Source organism: Molossus molossus, unplaced genomic scaffold (assembly GCF_014108415.1).
Source record: "Molossus molossus isolate mMolMol1 unplaced genomic scaffold, mMolMol1.p scaffold_m16_p_5, whole genome shotgun sequence".
NCBI lineage: Eukaryota > Metazoa > Chordata > Mammalia > Chiroptera > Molossidae > Molossus > Molossus molossus.
In genome coordinates, this window is record NW_023425388.1 from 72549619 (window position 1) to 72572303 (window position 22685).

Here is a 22685-nt window from a genome sequence, read left to right on the forward strand (position 1 = left end):
TGTTAATGCTTGTAGTACTGTACACATCTGAGTCTATTCTCACGGGCATCTTCTGGAAACGTTTCCTGTAGCACCAGATCTGGCTGTCTTCACAGGTGTCTGCAGCCTGTGAGACCCTGGCCTCTGCGTGACCCTCCCGGTCATCACGAACAGTGAGCCTGGGAGTCCTCCCTGCAGCGGCTTGGTTCCCAGCTGCCTTCCCAGCAGGGGTCCTCTTTCCTGGTTTATGCCTGTCAGGTTGTAGCTTCTTTGTTTTACCTCTCATACCTCCATGGGGAGGAGTCCCTATGTCTTTCCAGAATTATAAAACATATACATTTATTTACAAGTGCATAAATATATAAATATGGCTATTATAGAAAAATAAATACCAATTTTCTCTGTTTCTTTAAAAACGATAATATATAGTCTTTCTGGAATACTGTCTTCTGCCTAAATTATGGGGGGTGGTGTTTCAAAAGAAACGTGCACTGGTGGGCTGGGGGAGAGCTGTCTCCTGAGCTCCTGTCCTCTGTAGGTCCCCGTGGGGTGCTGGGCACACCACTCTCCTCCACCCATTTGGCAAGAGTCAGGACTGTCCACTTCTTCAACTGGTGCAAGGCCCAAGCAGCAGGGGGACCCTGAGGGAAGAGAAAATGGGAAACATTACAGTGACTGCTTCCTGGTCAGGTTGTATTTTAAAGAGCTGGTCTCTCCTAAAGGAGAGAGGGACCTACAGCCATGCCAAGGTCATTTATGCTCCTGCTAAGGTCTCAGACTTGGGCTTGGCCACCGACACAGTCCATGGTGGGGCCATGGAGACTCTCAAGCACTTGGCCTGTGCCCTGATGTTATTTCTGGTCATGATCACCCCAGTCATAGTTCATCCCCCAGATGAGGTTGTTCAGTTTTAATGATGCTGAGTCTGGCTCTAAGAGGTAAATTTCCTCTCCCAGAGACAGGGTGGAGGATGTGCATGTGGGCCCACATCCACACCATGGAGGCTCAGAGACATTGTCCAGCCTCTGCAGCATCTTGCACCCAGCCAAGTATCCACTGGCTTCCAGGACACTGGCCCAAGGAAGACAGTGAGATGGGGCTGCTGTGCACTGAGCCCCTTGGAGAAGCTCTATGAAAGCAGAGAGAATGATGATGATTGTGAGAACTTGGCTCTTTAATGATTGATGTAACCTCAGTCCTTAATTAAGAGACAAGACCCAACAAAGCAAGGTATTTGGGAGCAATTAGAGAACGCCTCTTATTATGATGAGGCATAGGAATTTATGAATGGCCTTGGGAAAGTGTCCTTTTCCTTTGAGGACAAAGCTTGCCACGTTGGAGAAGGACCCAACTGGTGATGCCCCCGTACGTCTCCTAGGCCTTAGGCAGGAAGGGGGGTGGCCAGCCACCTTTCCTTCTTCAGACTCCCGATTAAAGCTGTGGATAGCTCCTTACCAAGCACCACCTTCAACAACTTATCTCCCCCTCCTCCTGTCACTTCTGGGCTGTGGATGCTGATGTCATGTTACTTGCAGCCTCTTTAATTCCCTGCCTTGCCCCTCACACGGACCTGCATGGGAAAGAGGGTCCCACGTCACTTCCAGCCCAGGATTCTGGGGTCCACTCCTCACTCCTGACTGGCTGGCTGGAGCCGGCTGCTCCTGGGGGCGATGGCAGTCCTGGTGGGTCTGGAGCAGCTGGTGAGTTGAGTCATCAGGCAGTGTGTATAAGAAAGAGACCTCGTCTGGGTTAGCCTTGGTTCCCCTGTAGGCACAAGACCAAACAGGAGGTGAGGGATGGCGGAGTGGGCCCATATCCCCACCGCCCAGCTGCTCCCTGTCTGAGAGCACCCGAGGGGGAAAGATCTAGACAGGCAGGGGCTACTCCCCTTTGAACATCAAGAGGTGCCACGCCACTTCCACGGGTCATGCTAGTCTCTCTCCATTTTGTTCCATGCAATTCCCGAGGGTATTAGGAAATGTGGACCCAGGGGCCTCCGGGCAGAGCCAGCAGTACATGGCTGCCCTGGCCTGCCAAGTGATGGGAGGGTCCTGAGAGGCCACCTGATGCTCCAGGGCAGACAGGGCATCGTAGCTGCAAACACAACTACTCATCGGGGAAGAGTCCGGCGGAGCAGGCTGTCTGAGGACTCGCCTCTCAGGGACTAATGTGGAATTTGAGGCCTAAAGAGAAAGTGAGCCCTGGGACTGGGGAGGGAATGCGGGATGGGGAGGGGCCTAGTCACCTGGGAGTCTGGTGACGGTGGACGTCATACCCACTGCCAAGAACGGTCTGCCTCAGAAGGTTGCTGGTGTCATCCTGCTGCGCAAAGGAAAGAGTAATGAAAAGGTCGTGTCCGAGTCCAGGGAACTTTCCTGTTCATTCTTTAACAGGAGGAGCTGCTCCTGACTGAAGAAAGCCTGGGAGCAGCCCAAGCCCTCCCTCGTGCCTATTGCCCATACCCCGAGGGCTACGTTACCTGCTGAAGCTCCCCGGGGCAGTGCTGCGGAGGTTTCATGCCTGGGTAGCCCATGGCAGCTGCAGGGCAGCCCCTGTTCACATGGACCCCATTGGCACAGGCCCGTCCATTGGTGCCACTGAGGTAGGGTTGCCCGTTGGCCCGGGGGCCCGGAAGTCCTCCCAGGGGTACCATAGTGTATTGGCAGGAGGAGGACAGAAGGGCACTTCGAGGAAAACCCAGGTCTGTTGTATGTTCTGGAAGAACAGAAGGATAGAGTAAGAGCTTAGGTCAAGGAGGCCTGGGCAACTGGAAAAAGTCCCATGTGAGTCTCAGAAAACTCCTGACCACGTGGTCAAATGAGGCGGGCACTGCCCTGGAGATAAGAATATTCTGCCTCACAATACTCTTCAGGTTACCCATTTCTTCCTTGCGTCTGGACTGTTTCTGCAGTGGAGACAGGGGAGCGGAGATGCAGGGCCGAGTGTTTAGGAGAAGGAGGTGAGCCAACAGGAGCCAGTCAGGTGAGGCAAGCTGACGGGGGTGGGGCCACCGGAGGCAGAAATTAGTGGGTAACAGTCAGACTAAGGCAGGATGCGGGGAAAGCTGAGGGCAGCCTTGGGCCCCGAGAAGAGGCAGGAAAGCCTGGAGGAAAGGGGGAGGTGAGTGTGAACACACGGTCAGGGCAGCAGCTGTGGACACTGAAAGGCGCTGGAGCCAGTGAGGCCTGAGTCCTGAGGTGCAGAGAGCACGGACTCCCACTCCTTCATGCTCTCCTCCACCTGTCAGGCCCAGCTTGGGGTGTTCTCTGATTCTCTCCAGGCCCTCGAGGGACCCAGGGACTTGACCTCCAGTGCATGGGAAGCAGGTCACCTCTGATTCTGGCCTGAGGAGAGGCCTCCTTGGAGAGCTGGGGGCCCTGCTCCCCTCCCTGGCTCCTTCCCCTGGGTGCAGAGGAAGGTCACTCACTCACTTTGCTTAGACCAGGCCCTCCACAAGCAGAAGGGGATGAAGGCGACGATGATGAGGACGATGGAGCCCAGGACGACCCCGACAATCAGGTAGGGCAGGTCGCTGGAGCGTGCCACCATGGCCCCGGTGCCCACGGGCCGCTCTATGGTTTCGGGGGGTGGCGGCTGAGGTGGAGCCAGAGTTGGGGGTGGGAGTCCACCAGGCTGACCCGACTTCCGAGCTGTGATGACAAACAAAGCCCACATCAGCATCTGTTTCCTTGACGTTCCTCTCACAACAAATAAAGACAATCCTGATGCCAGGGGTGTGGGAAATGGGGTCAAACGAGGCAGGGCCCCAAAACCCTTTAACAGAGTGCGGTGTCCAGCACAGCATGAAATTGGCATCTCATGTGAAATTTGGTATCACTGAGGACAACTGAACCTTATATTTCAAAACACAGTCCGAGACGCTTGTGAGCCAAGCTCTCGAGTCAGATGGGGTCGTCTGGGAGCAGTGGTATGGAGATTTCCTGAGAGAAGAGCTGCTGGACTTCAGGAAGAAAACATTTAAAAATGCATAAACCCCCAAGATGCGAATGTTGGCACGCTTGAAGTTGTCCCACAGGCTCCTTACACTATCCTCATTTTTTTGGATTCTTTTTTCTTTTTGCTGTTCTGATTGGGCATTTTTTGCTTCCTTATATTCCAAATCGATGGTTTGCTCCTTGGATTTACGTACTCTATTATTGAAGCTGTGTAAATTATTCTTTATTTCAGTTAATGCCTCCTTCAATTCTAACTGTGCATCCATGATTTCTGACTGGTCCTTTTTTATGCTCTTGAGGCCCTCCCTAAGTTCACTGAGGTTCTCACTAAGTTCATTGAGCATCCTGATAAGCAGTATTTTGAACTCAGCATCTGTTAGGTTGCTTATCTCCATTTTGCATCTTGGGGGTGCCAGAAGGAGAAGAGAGAGAAAGAAATCGAAAACCTGTTTGAAACAATAATGGCAGAAAACTTTCCTAACTTGGTAAAGGAAACAGACATACAAGTCCAGGAAGCACAGAGAGTCCAAAACAAGATGAACCCCAAGAGGCCCACACCAAGACACATTATCATCAAAATGCAAAAGGTTCAAGACAAAGAGAGAATCTTAAAAGCAGCAAGAGAAAGGCAGCTAGTTACCTACAAGGGAGTTCCCATAAGGCTGTCAGCTGATTTCTCAAAAGAAACTTTGCAGGCCAGAAGGGAGTGGCAAGAAATATTCAGAGTGATGAAAAGCAAGAACCTACAACCAAGATTACTCTATCCTGCAAAGCTGTCATTTAGAACCGATGGCCATATAAAGACTTTCCCAGATAAGAAAAAGTTAAAGGAATTCATCACCACCAAACCGTTATTATATGAAATGATGAAGGGTCTTTTTGAAGAAAAAGATAAAATATATGAACAAACAAAATGGCAATGAATACATATCTATCGACAATGGAATCTACAAACAAAATGAACAGGCAGAACAGAAACATTCTCATAGATACAGAGAACATTTTGTTGGTTGCCAGTTGGGAAGGGGGTTGGGGGAATGGGTGAAAAAGGTGAAGAGATTAATAAGTACAAATTCATTGCTAGACTGACAAACCTCAAAGGGAAAGGGGTTGGGGGGGAGGTGGGAAGAAATAAACCAAAGAACTTATATGCATAACCAATGGACACGGACAATAGTGTGGGAAAAGGCGGGAGGAGGGCAGGAGTGGGGAGGAGGGGGCTAATGGGGGAAAAATGTGGAACATCTGTAATACATTTTACATTCAACAATAAAGATTTTTAAAAAATAAAAATTAAAAAAATAAAAATGCATAAACCCACAACAGAACTGGGAACGGGAAGAGGTTACCCGCAAATTTGCTCTTCCCGGGCAGGTGAAGGGATGCGAGGTGTGCTGGGTGGGCTCCCTGGGACAGCCGGTAACTGTGTCTGTGGGCTCTCATCTGTTCCCATGACTTCAAACTAATGACACTTCCTCAGAAAAGAGACCCAAGTCCATCCCTTCTCTTTACCTTTTCTCCATGGCTCTGTTCTCTCCCCTCAGCCATCCCTGCACAGTCACCATTGACCCCTCTGAACCAACAAATCCAACGACCCTCCTCCCCCTCAGCCCACAGGGTCCTTTCTTGTCCTCCTTCCAGGCCCCATATACTGTAACTGTCTGGAGTTACGTGCAGGTGTGTCCAGTCCCCGGCCCCCCTCCTCCTCCTCTGTCCCCTTGATGACCCCGCCCCCAGAAGACCAGCCTGCCGCCTTCGTGAAGTCTGTTCTCTGCCCTGGGCCCTCTGGAGGCGCCCGGCACAGGAGTTTTGGCTGTGGTGTATCTGGCCCCTCACTTGGCCGCACATGACGGAGGAGGGCGGGAAGCGCACACGCGTGTCTGCTGGGCAAGTGAAGGGAAGCGGTGCCAAGCTGGAGAGAGGGGTCGCCAACGACAGAGAATGGGGTTTCTCATCTCCACTCCTATTCCTTGTGATCTGATTTTGTTCTTTGCAATATACGTGCTTTATACACGTTCATATTTGACAAAAGGACATAATATCTATCCACTTGACCAATGTTAAAATGTAAACACGTTATTACGTGAATATGTTGAACATGTTTTAATGCAGAGAGAAAGTCTGGGCTTGAGATGAGACGAACTTGGCCCAAAGTGGGCTCTACTGCTAACTGGCTGCATGACCTTGGTCAAGATATATAGCATTTTCCTTCCTGTCTCCTGGGCTTGTAGTTAAAGTAAGTAAACCAACCAATGTAAGCATCCAGTGTTATCATAGGAATAAAGTGCTCACAGAAAGTTTCCAACCTAAGAATGGGTTCCACTCCCTGAGTTCATGTATGAGTCAGTTCCCAAGTTCCTTGTAGCTGTCACATAGCAAACCATTCCTAGTTAGTATGAGGCACAAACAAATGAAGGGTTAAAAGTGACAACGTTTAGGGGTACTTGGAAAATGAGGAGTCTTCCTGGGGAAGAGATACCCAGCAAGGCATATGGAACAGTGACTTTGTCGAGGAGAGCAGAGATCAGAGACTCACCTTTGGTCTCACAGATCATCACGTTGCTGAACTCGCTCTCCCCGCCTTCGTTAAAGCACTGCATCTTAATGTCATAGGAGGTCTCCGGCTGCAGGTGGTGGATCGAGTGCCAGTATCTGTCCCCTGGGAAAGAGAAGGGGAGAGCCACACGTGGGGGTGTGCGTCTGGGCTGCCTGGCCTCCAATGGCAGTCAGACTCAGACAGGGCTGTGCACATGGGGCCAAGTGGTGGAGGGACCCTGCAGGAAGTGTTCTAGGTTCCCACCAAGTTCCTATTGTCCCATCACCATGGGAAGCAACCATGTGGGTTTATGAACCATGACCCCAAGTGTGTCATGAAGGAGCCAGTGACATGGGCACAGATTGTCTGTGTCATATCAGACCGGGTTTATATTTCATCAGCACTGAGACCCTCTTGCCAACGGAGGAAACTAAATCACACAAAAGTGTTCCTCACCTTCCACCATATCCTTCTTGTAGTCACTATCATTGTCACTGTCTGTGGGTCGATAATAGATATAGAAGCCGTGGATGGGGGTGTTGTTGTTACTTGCTGGAATATACTGCAGGGGGTGGAGAAGAAACACATGGACAGTGGAACAGGAAATCATCAGGTGAGCACAGCAACTGGGGGATGGAAATTTTACGCAGCCCGAGTTCATCCCCGGTGCCCGCTGGAGAACACTGCGGCTCACGCACCATATTTAGCCTAGAGGCCCACCAGAGCTTTTGGAGACAAGAAACAAAATGCCATTTCCCCAGAGTGAAGTCCCCTTGGAACCTGCCTGGGGGTGGTGACGGGTGGACAGACACACATAAGGGAGGTAGAAGTCTGGGGAGGAAAAGTGGTTCCTTCTTGCCCAACACGAAGCTCAGCCCACCTTCCCACTGCCGTCTACGCAAGGCACCTACCATCCACTTGAGCATGATGGTGGTCTCGTTGACGGCATCGGTGAAGGTGATGTAGGGGCCTGCCACGGGCCTCTCGTACATGCGTCCACTGTAGCCCGACACCACGTACGGCTGGGAGGGGGCGCTGGGCTCGCTCTCCCCCAGCATGTTCAGAGCCCGGACTCGGAACTTGTAGGAGGTGCCTGGTGAGAGAGACACCCAGTGAACCCGGGAGCTGGGGAACACCTGACGTTCTCACGTCTCATTCAGGCCTCGGACCTGGAGGGATCTTCTGGGCAGACCTTCCCCAAAAGCAAACCCCAAACTACTCACAAGAATTCCCACCCTTATCAGAAAGGAAGGAAGGGAGAAGGGCTTGTGGGACTGAGGTACCACCCCCACGTGCATCCATAGGAGCCTAGTGGCAGGTGGACCTCCAAAGCTCCCACTCTCCACTTGGAGGGTCGGGGTGGGGTGGGGACAGGAACAGTAGGTAAGTGGCCAGGCCCTACCTTTCTCCAGGCCTGTGATCTCCACTGAGAGCCGGGAGGGAGGGATGGCGCTGGTGGCTAGAATCCAGTCCCCCACTTTCTTCAGCTTCTTGTACTCGACACGGAAGGACTGGATCGGGAAGCCACCATTGCCACGGGGAATCCAGGTCACAAACACGGATGTCTCAGAGGCCATGGAGATAGTGGGCCTGTCTGGAGCTTCTGGGGCTGGGGGAAGCCATACATGAGGGAGGAAAGAGGCAGGAGGAAGACACGATGAGAAGATGGTTGTACTGCAACTGGGCTTGGCCTCTTCCTGATAGGGGTCTGTTCTTCCTCATGGCCTTCCCCACCCTGCTGCTGCACTGATCTTTCTAGGTCACCTGGATGGCCTTCTCCAGGAAGGAGCTCTTGAGCTGAGACCCCGAAAGCCATCCTTCTGCAGTGTCTGAGCATGGAGGAGCTGAGGACCACCTGCTCCCCGCTCCACTGTCTCTGGACTCTGTACTGGACTCCAGGGTTTTATTTGCAGAGCTCCAATCTGTACTTCTTTATTGTGGTTAACTGGGGAGATGCCAGGACAATGTCTTAAGAACTCCTGGACCCACAGAACCAAGACCCATTCACACTTGAGCAGTGAGCCTTGGAGCAGTGAGCTTTGAGGCTGTGGGTGGTTCCAGTTATGCCCGCGCACCACTCCTACCCCTGCGGGTTGTGGGGGGCTTACGGGAGAGGCGGCCATGGTCTGGCTGGCTGCTGCTTTGGGGGCTGGCTCCAGGGTCATCTCTCTGGATCTGCTGTTCCTTGCTGGCCATGATTTCAGGTTTGGGCCGCCGTCCTGGGTAGAAACGAGTTGAGATCAGAAAAGAAAGGAGCGTGCATTTTTAGGTTTCCCTTTCCAGAGCTGCAAGTAATGCAGGGCGGTGGGAGTTATGGTCTGATTCTCCGCTCTGCCTGCATGTCCTGGGCTTGCATCCCGCCCCGAGTGAAGGGGGGCAAAGGGATGCCGGAGAGGACAGCTGGTGGCTGTCCTGCTGGGAGGTCGGACCTCAGCCCGGGCACACAAACCACAGGGAGCAGGAGCTGGAAGGAAGGTGAATAGCTGGGTAAAGGTGAGCAAGGTGTCCCACCTGAGTCTGGTGGGATTTTCTCAGGCCCATTGACATCCCAAGCTGGGGGCAGTGGTTGACCCTTACCCGTTCGGAAGGTGACCATGGCTGTCTGGCCTTCGCCCGCACAGTTGTAAGCTGCCATCTCCACCTCATACAAGCTCCCGGGATCAAGTCTCGTGAGGGTCAGGCGGTGCTGGTTGGCTGGAATGCCAGCAATGGTCCAGTCATCAGAGGAGTTGGTGACCTGCTGGAGAAGGTGGCTGGTTATAAGGACCGTCTCGGCCTGGAGCTGTAGGTGGGCCGGGGTTTGCAAGGAAAGCAGACCTGAGCCCCAGAGGTGGGGGTGGGGGTGGCCAGGTTGGGGGAAGGGTGATGCGGAGTGCAGACTGGTCCTTCTGGCTTGGGGACAGTGAGTCAGGCTCCCTGATCTCTCATTTAATGATCCCATCAAAGAAAACCCTGATTGATATTGCTGAGAGTTTCTCCAAAGACCACCTCTCTCTCTGTGAAAACCCCCATATTTAACTTTCTTTCTATACTTAAACCAAACACAGTTCCTTCAGTTTATATTCTAAGATGATGAGAATGGTGATAAAAGTAGCAGCACCAGTAGAAACGGCTGCATCTGCCGAGTGTCTGCACTTTACATGTGCTATATAAAGCACCTCACAACAACAGCCCGAGACAGAGGAGTCATCTGCCAAAGGCCACATGGCTGGTGATCACAGAAACCATGAGCACATGCTCAAGATCTTAACCCGTTCAGAAAGAAAAACAATCTAGTTGTGTCTCTTGCCAGCTGTGTACCATAAGCAAGTTCCCTAACCTCTCTGATCCCTAAGCTTTTCATTTGTAAAACGAGGCAAATCCATTCTGAAGGCTAAATTAGGTGATTTATGGAAAGTTTTGAGCTTTGAACCGAGTTTACGGTCAGTTCCCACAAAGGCCTGGCCCCTCTCTGACTACTGCCCCAAGAGCCTGGCTCACTGGCTCACTGAGATCCCAGCCATCTCCATCTTCCCTTTCCTGTTCCTGCCCTCAGTCCTTGCTTAGAACTTTAAAACTGTGAATGAAGTATAACAATTATGGATTAATATGAATGGCTTCCAATTCCTAGCTCTTTAGAGGAAAAAAAAAAAAGAGCCCCAGGCTCCTGAGCAGGCTGAGAGGCTGCTTCCTCTCACCGGCCCTGCCTCTCAGGACAGACTTAACTGCCTACCCTGCCCACGGCAGAGGCCTGCTGGAGCCCGAGGCTGCGGTTTGCTGAAGGAATTAAACAGCTGGTAGGAAAGCTCTCAGTCCCAAGCAGAATAGTCCAAAGTAGAACAAAACCTGCTATTCAAGGGCAGGGATGGTCTGGGCTCGTTAATGTCAGGCTTCCAGGATCTGTTCCAGGGGGAGAGGATTTTACAAACTGAGAATCCCAGGTGGTGCTGGAAACCCAAACACAGTAGCCAGGGGTCTGCAGATGCACCGGGAAGTGAACTGCTGCACCGCGTGAGAACGCGAGAACGAGCTGAGCGACTCCCAGACCCGCGAGCGAAGGGGCTGAAGACACAGCCCAAACGCTGATTTCTTCAACGTCCAAATTCTATCTTAGTCCCTGAAGAAAGGAAATGCTTTCGAAACATAATTTCTGCCTTGGCAATGCCCACCTCAAGGCTCCAAGTGCCCCACAGGCCGGGCCTGAGAGAGCCGGGCCCAGCAGGACCCTGTCCTCCCCCTTCCCCGGGCCCGTCTCCCTCCGCCCTCCCAGCTCCGGCCTCACACTTCACTGGGACCAGGCATGGAAATAAGAAATGGAACAGTAATTAGTCACTGTCACACACACACGCAGGGTGAATGCGGCCTCAGCCTGGCATTTCCGGATCACCACGCATGGCTTTTGCCAGCCTGCCTCTTGGGGAGGCAGTTTCATGGCCGCCTCTTGGCCTGAAAAATATTATTCTTGCTCTCATGCTGGTTCTTATCTCCTAGGGCCCGTGAGCCTGCCCCGACTCTGAGGTGGAGGTGTCTGGTTACACAGGGAAATAAGGATTAGGACCAGTCCTGCCCCATAACCTGGGCTGAACAATGCTGCTTTTTGTTCACAATGTATTCACCCCCTTTGCTGGCTGGCAATAAAGAGACCAGCAGGCCAAGTGTTAGTAAGGAACTGCTCTGCCCTGGCCCCCACCCAGGAGGCAGCTTTGCCCTAGGTGTCCTTCTGACGACCTCGGTGTCTCCTTGGGCTTGTCCTGGCCCGAGCAGAGCATGTAACGGGAGGGGACAGGCTGAGTGAGGCCACAGGGCCCCGAGCAGGGCAAACGGCTTCTGCACCGCCGGCACTTCCCACCCTGCAGGGCTGGTTTTGCTTTTCGTCTGTTTGTTTTTGGAGGGGAAAGAAGGGTTGATAAACACTTTTCATTCACATTCATGTATTTTCCAAATTTTTCCTCCAAGTGCACATAGCACTTTTATAAGCAAAAAAATATGAACGCATAAGAAAGTCTAGCATTGCAATACATTATTACTTAAAGTCTTTAAAAATCCATTTGAGAACAATACTTGTCTACTGTCTAATGACCATCTAAAGAAAACAGCTCACACCTGGGGCGTGCACTAACGGATTTCAAGGGCACTTTCCCTAAAGGGAATTTCAGGGTAACAGCAAGAGAGAACAAAGCCTTGATCCAAGATAATAGCCTGGGTCCCTTTCCTGCTTCACAGGACAAAGTATCCAAGAGGACGACCTGGCGCGGCTCTGCCCTGTACCCCGTCAGGGCCAGAGCCCTTCCCTGACAGCTCCCCAAACATCACCCGGACAGACTCCCTCTGTCAAGGTCTGAACAACACGATGTGCTCTCAGCTCAAACGCTGCTTGTCAAACCTGAGCCACGCAGTGCCCTGAGAACTGAGGGTGTTTTACAGGCCTTAGAGAAAATGCTGTTACCAATGTTTGTTTTCCTGGCTCCAGAGCTAGCTCAGCGTGCCAGAGTTCCTGCAAGTATGTACCCGGCAGAGCTCAGCTTGGTTCACAAACAAACCAAAACAACATGAACAACAAATGACAGAGGGAAGAGGGGAGGGCAGGTGATGGTTAACGGAGACTGTTCACTCTCCTCCTGGACTAGAAGCTGGTGGTGGGAGCTTCTGGGAAGCCCGTGCATGAAGCTCGGATCTGCAGGCAAACCCGCAGCTTTTTCCTGGGCCTCGTAGGGTCCCAAATGTCCAACACAACCCTCTTGCTGGTGGTAGGAAGGCACACTGGCGGAAACAGGACGCCATGGTCAGCAGTGGGGGCGGAGGCCAGGCCGCAGGAATGCAAGGGAAGATACCTAGCAGACAGAGACCTCCGCCCAGCCTGAGAGGAGGTGGGCACAATGCCACGCGCCATACCTTGCGGTGTTTCACCTCATAGTAGAGGATTGGTGCCCGGCTGCCTCCCTCGTGCCGAGGTCGCCACACGAGCTCATAAGAGTCCGTCTTGGAAGTCCGGGGCGAGCTAAGGATGATGGGCGCCTCTGCAGGGGCCACCGGTCCTTTCTCTCCGGAGCACTGGGGGGAAGCTGGCTGCATTGATGCTGGAGGCCTCGAGAGCCCTGGGTGCCCCCTCAGCATCTGGTCAGGGCTTCTGGGTCTGGAGGGTGGCATGGGCGGTGTGGCTGTGTCTAGCTTGGCATCCTGCCGTGGCCTCGGGGTTGTGCCTAGAGAAGCAAGCAGGAGGGGAGGGGGGGGGAATGTCAGTCCCTCTGATCACCTGCTGAGCGGTTGCCGCCGTGGAGAAAAAGTCAAAGACCTGCTGGAGGCAGGAAGAGCTCCTAGCTCAGGACCCGACATGACCACCTGCCCAGGCACTGAGAGGAGGGAGGGTCATGCCCTGTCCCATGCAGGGAAAGGCAGTCTGTGTCGCCTGTCCAGGCTTCTTGCCGCGGCCCAGGCATGACAGACAAGTGGCTCTGCCACCGGCTTGTTTTCCTGAGCCCGCCTACTAGCCTTGTCCGAAGTGAAGGATCTCAATTTGCTCCTGAGGTGCAGGCACCCTGCACCCTCGTTCTCATGTCTAATGCTGGGGACGGGCATACCCTGTCACTGTGGGGTCTTGACACCACGGCACAATGTGGGCCTCTTCCTGCTCTGCTGCCCTGACCTGGAAACGTGAGATGTGGAGCCAACTGTCGCCTCTGAGAACCTGAGGGGCCAGGAGGCAGCACTCCCTTCAGGAAGCGTCCAGACTCTGCCAACACCCATTTTTCCTCTACCTGACCTCCTGCACCACGGGAGGCTGGCATCAATAATGTTGATTCAGCATCTCATTATCTGTCATTAGATTTTTTCTCAAATTATTTCCTTGGTAAACTGGATCTCCTCCATGAAAAAGTGAGGCGGAGTCTTTGCTGTTTCTCTGCATCTCCAGGTGGAGCCCGGTGCTGAGACAGCTGCGCGATCGCTCCAGGTGTCAGCGGAAATGAATCGAGCTAAAGACACACCTGCTTTCCTTTCCTCTAGAGCAGTGGTTGTCAGACTGGGTCCCATGGAGCCCTATGAACCCCCCGATTCTACAAAATAACTAAAAGGTGTTTTTAGATTATAATACAACAGTTAAATAGGTCATTTTCACTAGTGAAAAAATCTATACTTCTGACTTTTTAATAAGTTTATATAAACTTGAACTTATAACTAAGAGCTACTTTTATTTGTTTTATATATGGGGGTTCTATTTTGGATTTCACCGAAGAGAAGGGTTTTGTGAATATCCAGCTCAACCCTCAGCCTGTGTGGTACTCACCTGGCCGGGCGGTCCTCAGCTGGACCACAGCATGGGCACTCCCAACTTCGTTCTCGGCCATGCACTGGTAGACGCCTTCGTCCTCAGGCCCCACGCTGACCACTCGCAGGGCCCTACGGGACAGGCGGAGGCGCTGGCTAGAGGTGAGGGGCACAGCGTTCCTCAACCACAGCACTGAGGGTGGGGGGTTCCCTCGCACCTCACAGGTAAGCTTGGCACTCTGGCCCCACGGGATGACCAACTGGGACAGCTCCACAGTGACCTCGGGGGGTTCTGCCGGGAAACCAGAGCAGGGGTTAGAGAGGTTCAGTTTCCCTGCCCTTGGCCAGACAGGCTGGGGAGGGGACTGCAGTGAGGAAAGGCTCCCTCCTTCCCCGTGCCTGCTGCCAGAGGAAAGGTCTCACGTGTTCTTCATGAGAGCAACAACAGGAAAGAGCACTGAGCACGTGACATCTCAGAAGGCACATGGCCCCGAGCCTAGGGTTATGAACTTCTAGAAAGGCCAAGCAGACCAAGGAGAAGGTCAAGGAAATACTCACCAAACACCTGGACGTTGTAGAGGATGACCGCGGCCCCAGGCTCCCCAACCCCGTTGTCAGCCATGCAGCGGTAGGTCCCGGAGTCCTCCTCGCTGGTGGTGTCAATAAGGAGGTTGCTCAGCAGGAAGCGTGTCTTGTTGTAGCCTGCAACACTGGTCCCATCCTTGGCCCAGCTGACCCTTGGGGGTGGGATCCCACTGGCCACACACTCAAGGATGAGACTGTGGCCCTTTGTGACGATGATGGTCTGGGCCTCTGGGGGATAGATGATGCGGGCCGCCTCGGCAGTGGAGCCTAGATAGGGAAGGGCAGTGTGTGGGACCAGGACTTGGTGTAAAGAATCCCTCCTGTACCACCTTAGGTGACCCAGACCCAGGAGGCAGTTCCACGGATCATGCATTTGGAGTCAAACAGCCTTCAGCGGCTTCTGACCTACATAAGTGGGGTAAGTTACTTCCCTCCGGCCTTGGTTTTCTTATGAGAAACAAGGACTTCCTGCAAGAGCTATTACAATAGGAAATGAGATAGCTGTGGAGTAGAATCATGGACAAAGCATATGTATGGGTAACTGTGTGTTGGCGGAGAGAAGGATGAGGGGTGGACAGAAGAACAATTTAAATAGTGCAGGTGATTTTTCTTGCTTGCATTCAGTAAGTGAACTCTAAAGCTGAGGATGAGATGAGATACAAGTACCCATGGTGTGCCCTAAACCTCACTCATGGGTCTCAGTACCCAAGTGTCTCCCACAGTGTGAACATCTCGCTGAGCTGAACAGGACTTATGGTTTAAAGATATGCATTTCTCAACAAGGCTAATCAACTACTTCATCAGTTCTCAGCTGAGGAAGCTGCCACTTTTTTTCAACGTGGGGAGACCAGGTAGAACTTATTAACAGGCAGGCTGCTCTCCAATGTGCCACCTTTCTCGGGGATCTCAAGGAGCATGCTATGTGTGGTTTTGCTTTATGTGACAACCAGCCACAGATAAGGTTTTATAAGACCTGAAACTCAAACAGCTTGGGAGGCCCTCTTTAAGAAAAAGAATACAAAATTACAGATACAAAATTAGGTGAGTGAGGAACCAGACATATTGCTTCATTAACTTCATGGTGTACCCACCTCCGGTGCCCAGGCTAAAACCTATCTCTACTGAATACACAGGGAGTCTAGAAAAGAGCCTGGTGCAGGGAACGTGCTCTGCAGGGGGAGCTGTTTTCATGTGAAGGGGAGTGTGTGGGCCCCCATGGATTTTCACCGGAGGGAGGTGTTGGGAGGACTTCAGCAGTGCAGACTGGTGGCCTCAGTGTGGGCACGGGGCACCGTAGTCTTTCCCACGCACAAGCTGTTGGCCCTGAGCGCCAGCCTGCCGAACCCCATGCTCGAAAAGTTACACTTGCAGGAAAGCTCTCAACAGGCAGGAGTAAGGGGGTGTCCCCCACAGTGCTCTAACATGAGTGGCCAGGAGGCACAGCCACTCCCTCTTGAGCCCAACCCCAGGGCCGTGGGCTGTGAGAGCCTGGCACTTGGGCTGGGGGAGGCGCCCCCATCCCGCCGAGTCCTGAATGTCCCCCTAGCCAGGGCCCCACAGAGCTCATCCCCCCTCCGGGACCACCCGCTGGAGCCGGCCCACGGCACCCAGGCCCCGCCCCCCACCAGCGAGCCCTCGCCCTTACGGCGCACGCGCAGCCTGTCACTGGAGCCCGAGGTCTTGACTTCCTGCGTCACCGGGTTGTAGGCGGCGCACTTGTACATCCCCTCGTCCTCCTGGCTGGCGTTCACTATCTGCAGGTTCCCGGACGGCATGATCAGGTAGTTATCTGAGGAAAGAACAGGCCAGGCGGCATGGGGTGAGCTTGGGCCTAAAATACGGCGTCAAACAACTCCCACAAAGGTGGGGGTGGGGGCAGGAGCCAGGAGCTGTAGCCCTGAGTCCCAACAGGCCCCCACCGAAAATGCTATTCGCCTCATAAAACCTCGCGCCGGTGGGACAGAGTGCCAGGGACTGATAACAACTAAAGAACCTGCTCACCGGCTGGCTGACTCCCCCAGATCAGTACACGGGTTGGTGGAAGAGCACTTTGTACTTAAGGGAGCTGGGGTCTGCCAGACCTGGCCTCAAGCTCTGGACCTGCCTGGACTAGCTGTGATCTTGGGCAAGATGATCAACCTCACAGATGTTGTTTCCTCATTTCTAAAATGGCCATTGTAAGGACTGAGGGGCGGTGCTGCATACATGGGAGATGAGAAGTTCATTCCCAAAACCCACAGGAGGGAGGGAATCTGACTTTAGAACTTCCATCAGTCTGTCACAGTCACAGCTTTGAGCCACCTCACTACTGCATTTCTGCAACCGGGGAGGAATAGTCTAATGCCACTATTGACCTTGAATGTAGTCGGCACACTTGTACATCCATGAATGCCACTAAAGACCTTCCCTCTGCATCACTCTCCATGAATGCCACCACCCTCTCCATGAATGTCACCACCCTCTCCATGAATGCCACCACCCTCTCCATGAATGCCACTGAAGACCTTCCCTCTGCACCCCTGTCCATGAATGCCACCACCCTCTCCATGAATGCCACCACCCTCTCCATGAATGCCACCACACTCTCCATGAATGCCTCCAAAGACCTTCCCTCTGCATCACTCTCCATGAATGCCACCACCCTCTCCATGAATGCCACCACCCTCTCCATGAATGCCACCACCCTCTCCATGAATGCCACTGAAGACCTTCCCTCTGCACCCCTGTCCATGAATGCCACCACCCTCTCCATGAATGCCACCACCCTCTCCATGAATGCCACCAAAGACCTTCCCTCGACATCCCTGACATGCTAGGTAGTGTCTGCTTCTGGGCCAGGGTGCCACGAGGTGGGGCCCCAGGGCTGTGTTCAGCTTCTTTCAACAGGAGAAGGACTCTCGCTGCCAAACACATCAGTCACTGGAATGGAGTTCAGCTTCCTGACCCTCAGCTCAGAGCTTTCTGGTGGCCTGTCCAGGGAGTCGTGGTGTCCCTGTGCCCTGGGCTCACTGAGCCTGGTGCTGGCCTGCCCCGAGGTGGAGCTCGTAGGCAAATGTCAGACAGAATGAGGAAAAGCCCTTGACTCCTGTGGGATGGGCAGGCCTCCTCTAGGGGCTACTCCAGGCTTCTGCTGGGGACGGTGGAGATCAACGCTCTTCTCTCAGTCTTCAGGCATGTCTGAGGGGCAGGATAGGGCTTTTACCCTTTCAAAAATAATTTTCTGCATTTTCTATAGTGAACATACAGTAAAACCTCAATATAATGGACTAATTCAGGTGAGGGGGTGTCCATTAAAGCCGAAAATCCATTATATAATAAAGTAGGTTTTCTGAATGTGTATTTTAAAAAATTGACAAGTTAGTTAGTTTACCTGTTTATACTTATGTAGACACCATTGTGTAATTAAAATGAAGTATGTATGAAAAGTTAGTTTCACAGAAAAATGTTCTATATGTATTACAGTAATTTTAAATTTATACTGAATAGGTCTAGTAAATGTGTACATACACTAGTCACCACGAGAAAACAAATACACACAGCTGGAGTGTGGCTTAGCACACGTGGAAACAGCAGCCCGCAGGCATTAAAAGCTGCTGCAAAAGTCACACCACGTGACAACAGAACCAATTACCACGCTCGATGCAGTATGATCATGTGCTGATCATTCGCAGAACACTGTTTACTAGTTGTGACTCTTGGACTTAAATATGTAGACTATAGTTGTAGATATGTAATATTTATTTATGTCAGCCAAATTACTATGGTGTTTTTTCCAACATATTGGCCTATCGGCTAAAATCTGTTAAAGAAATAACAGTGAATTAATAATAAAAAAATAACCTGTTAAATTAACTATAAGCAAATCGTGGTTAAAAGCATTTTAAAATAAACGAGGGGTTAATTTTCACATATGACACAAGGACTGGAAATTTTGCCCATTAAATCCATAGTTCATTAAATCAAGGTCTGCAAAATCGAGGATTTACCGTTATGTTCCTTTCATAACCAGAAAAAGTAAATAAAAATATTTTAAACTTATAGGATATTTTAAAAGGTACACATTTTGAGCTGTGGAGTCCAGTCAGTAGGGTCTACGTGGCCTGAGCGCAGGGTCAGTTGTGGACGAAACATCCTGTCCCCCTACTGGCACTCTTCGGACTAAAGCTTGGCCTCCCCTTGACCTCCCCTGAGACAGTTGATTACCAACAAAATGGGAAGAGGGAAAACTTCCAGTTCCATTAAGCTTGCTCTGCTGTGTGGGGATGAGCTCCACCTCACACCCCGCAGCTGCAGGAATGGCTGGGTTGGCTGGGCAGCCTTTCTGTGTCTGCCTGGTGGTGGGGCGCTCATATGGGGAGGAAATCTGGAACCCTGTGCTGACAGCCCTGACCAAATGGCGGCAGCTCAGCAACATCTTCCAGAACCTCAAAGGACAAACAAGTTCCTTATAACTGGGCAGAAGACCTCCCTAATAGAAGCCAGTCCCTTTAGGATCCTACAGGGCTAAATATCAAGGTCAAAGACAGCTGACCAGCATGCAGAGGGGATATTGATGTTGATAGGGGTTTGGGAGGCAGTGGTCGGGGCGGCCAGCTTCCCCCCAGCCTTGGCCTCTGGGCTCCTGCTTGCTCACCTCTGGATGCCTCCAGCCACTCTTGTTTGACACTGTATCGGACCTGGGCTTTTGGGTGGCTCTCAGGAAGGTGACAGGCAATGACCGCCGTATTCCCCTCATCTACTTCAATCACGTGCTGCACGTCTAACTTGAAGTCCTGGAGATCTGTGGAGAGAACAGAAGGTGCTGATTGGGCCTCAGTGGAGGAGACATGCAACATTTCAGGGTGGCCTGTGTCTTGGTGTCTTGAGTCACAGTAAACAGCTGCAGAACCTCACACACTGGGGGCTCTCTGGGGGTTCTCCGAGGCCTTCCTTTAGCCTTTTGTTGTCTATGGGAGTTTAAAGGATGGAATGTGTGGCCCTCATCACTGTGTGGGAGTTCAACTTGGTGTATATAATAAGCTGCAGGGTGGGGGTGGACGTAGAGAATTCTATTAGGAGGTGCCTGTGATGCAGACCAGCCTCTTTGGGTTACAGTGAGACATGGAGACGAGTTGACCAGGCCCATTGGCCCTAATAAGCCTGGTCAGGGTCAAGGCACAAATGTTCCAGCACAGCTGAGCTAATGGAGACAAATGGGAACACTAAAAGAGAATTGATGCCCTGGCCGGTTTGGCTCAGCAGTTAGAGCATCGGCCTGCAGACCAGAGAGCCCCAGGTTCGATTCCTGCTAAGGGCACGTACCTTGGTTGCAGTTTGTCCCCGGTCCTGGTTGGGGTTGTGTGGGTGGCAACTAGTCGATGTGCCTCTCTCGCATCGATGTTTCTCTCTCTCTCTCTCCCTCCCGCTCTATCTGAAGATAAATGCAAAAATGTCCTTGGGTGAGGATTAAAAAAATTTTTTTAAAGAGAATGCTGATGTCTTCTCCAGCTCAACCAAAAACAGCCTGCCCTGACATCCACAGTGGAAAGTGAGAGATCCAAGATTTTGCTCGTATACCAACCATGGTGATGATCAGAGGTGGTTCCTGCTACCCACCAGCTATACTCTACATCGTGGCTAATACTTCCTTAGGGCTGGGGTGGGGATCTGTGGATGCCCTAAGGGTTTTCTATGGCAAAGAGGGATCTCCCTTGTGTGGCTTAATGGCAGAGGAATATGGGGGAGCCGCTGAGGGTACTGACATCAGGCTGCAGTCCCTGGCAGCACAGTGGCCATGTCTTCTGGCTTAGCACGGTGGCAAGAAGACTGGGATCAAAACTGAGAGAGGATGGAGATCTATCTGGAACAGAAGCTGGATGCTTCCCAACCAATCCAACAGTCCAGACTACAAAACTGTCTTTGTAGGAGCCAAATCACTGATATCGCTGAACAGAATGGGCCATTTGTGCAACAAAACTACGTTCCAACTTTGGTTTTCAGAACTGTAGCTGAATTTAACTTGAGAGGAAATAAAACTAGAGTAAGATAAGAGTGATGAAAATATTTACCCAGACACTCTCTTCGTAATGGTACTTAGAAAACACCCTGGAGGCCCCCCGGTGACTGCTGACCACACCACATGGCGCTCAGCTCCTGAGCACGGACACCATGGAGCTCACCGCAATCCCCCGCAGGACCCCACCTGCCTGTGCTGCTGTTTCCCCGGAGACCCAGAGAAGGCAGCAGGAGCAGGGGGAATCGGGTTTCTTACCGAAGAGATCATTACAAAAAGCAAACCACTGTCACCAAAGGAGGAGAGCCTCGTGATGGAGCACTCAGTGAGCTCAGGAGGTTCCCACTTAAAGGAACTTTCCAGAAGCTTTCAGTCAAGCCAGGCCAGGGCAGGAGAGCCCTTTTGTTTCCATGAAAGGATTCTTGTCCCTCTGATTACTATATCAGATTGTGAACCGCTTAGGGGCAGGAACCAAGTCGTCTTCGTACATGTGTTTTCTGAACCTAACCCAGGCCTGGCCCAAGTAGATGCTGGATGAGTGGATAAATGACTGTCTTGGAGCTGGCCCCTCGGTCAGGTACAAGATGCTCATTTATGTTGCCTGTGAACTCAAATTTCCTAGTTGAGTTGCTCTACATTGTGAGCTCAAAGACGAGGGCCTACCACAACAAATTTTCTATGAACCTTTTATCCAAGTGTGGCCAATCTTTGTTTTTAACCCTTACCCAAGGATATATTTAATGATTTGAGAGAGAGAGAAAGGGAGAGAGGGGGAGAGGGGAAGAGAGAGACAGACAGACATGGATCAGTTGCCTCCTGTACACAACCCAACCAGAAATGAACCTGACCAGGGAATGAACCTGAAACCTAGATAGTGCCCTGACCAGGAATCAAACCTGAGATCTTTCGGTTTATGGGACGATGCTCCAACTGACTAAGCCATACTGGCCAGGGTTGGCCAACCTCTAATTAAGTATGGCTGTTTTGAAAATAGAATGTTTCTTGAAAGTTTTTACTTCCAGGGTCACAAAAAAGAGGCAAAATAGGTCCACTGAATGTGGAGTCAGACATACATGCTGTTCATGGGGTGGTGTGGCAAAGGCAATGACACACTGCCCCATTCATTCCTGTTACTTCATTTCACTTTCCAGGCCGGCCAAGTGATGCCTGTGGAACAGGGTGAGACTCACCATTCCTTTCTTTGGGTGGGTGACCTTCCCTACTTGCCACAGAACTTTGTGCTGTCTGAGAAAGCCCGTATTAGTTTAGGGCCTTCTGGGCTTTCAGTAATTATCTCATCATTATTTAATTTTGTGTGCATGATATCTGACCCTAACTAAATTATACATTCCCAGTGGGCAGTCTGTTTCACTCCACGGCTCCAATTCTAGACCCACTGTATAGTATTCAGGACACAGCAAGTGCTCGCTACCTCCTTGAATACACTGGAAGGCAGAGCCCAAGGCCAGCTTCACGGGCACGCAACCTCCCCCACGCACAGGGCCCTGTGCTTGGAAGGGGTGAGTGCTTGGTTTAATGCTCTGCTGTCCCCATCTTGAAATTCTCAATGTTTGAACAAGGGACCCCACATTTCATTTGGCACTGGGCCCCACAAACTACATAGCCTAGTCCTGGGTGAGCCTCTCCGCCAAGACGTTGCATGCGTTTTCTCTCCAAGAGGAGGATGATAGGGACTCTGGAAAAGGGTGGGTTGCCTGTGCTCAGTGTGTTCTAGCTAAACATCGCTAACTGCTTTCCAAAGCTATGCACTAAAATGATGCCAAAGCCTAATCTTTCCCAGCACAGTGCATGTGTACCTGCCAAGTCAGGAGGTGCCCCACAGAGCGAGCCGTGAGCATTGTGAGCTCGGGGCATTAGGAAAACTCCTCCATCACTGAAAAGCACTCTCGTCAATGGTCTAATAAATCTAAAAATACTCCAGTAAGAGTTTTTGAGTTTTTTCCCTCCCCTCCCCCTTATCTTTCTCATTCCAAGGAAATTTGCCTTGAGCAAGAATATATTTAAACCTAACAGATCATTTTGCAAGACGTGAGCAACTGAAAGGAGTTTGGCACCAGAATGCTGTCTCCATTTTAATGGCCTTGGGCTCCTGCCCCACTGAAACTAAGGACTTATCCAGGCAGGGAGCACACACTCCTCCATGCAGCCACCTCACCCACCCAGTCCTGGAAACACCATACCCTCCCTTAAGCCTCCCTAGGCTCCTTCTGCACCCTCTGACACCTGCTGGGTTGGAGACAAAAGGCTGTGCAGTGTGGGAGGCACAAAGCTGGGCACCGGTCAGCCATGTGGTCAGACAGCTCCTCTGTTCTGATGCCAACATGTGCACCACAGACCGTGCAGGCAGGACCGAGGACACCCCAGCTGGGCACCC

At 51.8% G+C, this 22685-nt stretch overlaps 1 protein-coding gene across 4 annotated transcripts in view; it reads right to left on the reverse strand.

The window, feature by feature from the left end:
• Positions 1-354: 354 nt before the first annotated feature.
• BOC (BOC cell adhesion associated, oncogene regulated) overlaps positions 355-22685 on the reverse strand; it is a 71116-nt gene continuing 48785 nt past the window's right edge. For 2 of the 4 annotated variants that reach the window (XM_036242958.1, XM_036242959.1), the window contains 16 exons: positions 18932-19078; positions 15944-16087; positions 14272-14565; positions 13733-14005; positions 12343-12650; positions 9049-9211; positions 8580-8690; positions 7874-8080; positions 7383-7564; positions 6928-7033; positions 6472-6594; positions 3411-3629; positions 2459-2694; positions 2225-2301; positions 1550-1743; positions 355-620 (listed from right to left, as the gene is read on the reverse strand). In XM_036242958.1, the coding sequence (XP_036098851.1) occupies positions 433-620; positions 1550-1743; positions 2225-2301; positions 2459-2694; positions 3411-3629; positions 6472-6594; positions 6928-7033; positions 7383-7564; positions 7874-8080; positions 8580-8690; positions 9049-9211; positions 12343-12650; positions 13733-14005; positions 14272-14565; positions 15944-16087; positions 18932-19078 (2972 nt within the window). In that variant the 3' untranslated portion in view covers positions 355-432. The remainder of the gene's footprint in view (positions 621-1549; positions 1744-2224; positions 2302-2458; positions 2695-3410; positions 3630-6471; positions 6595-6927; positions 7034-7382; positions 7565-7873; positions 8081-8579; positions 8691-9048; positions 9212-12342; positions 12651-13732; positions 14006-14271; positions 14566-15943; positions 16088-18931; positions 19079-22685) is intronic. The other 2 variants (XM_036242960.1, XM_036242961.1) reach the window with 2 other exon arrangements.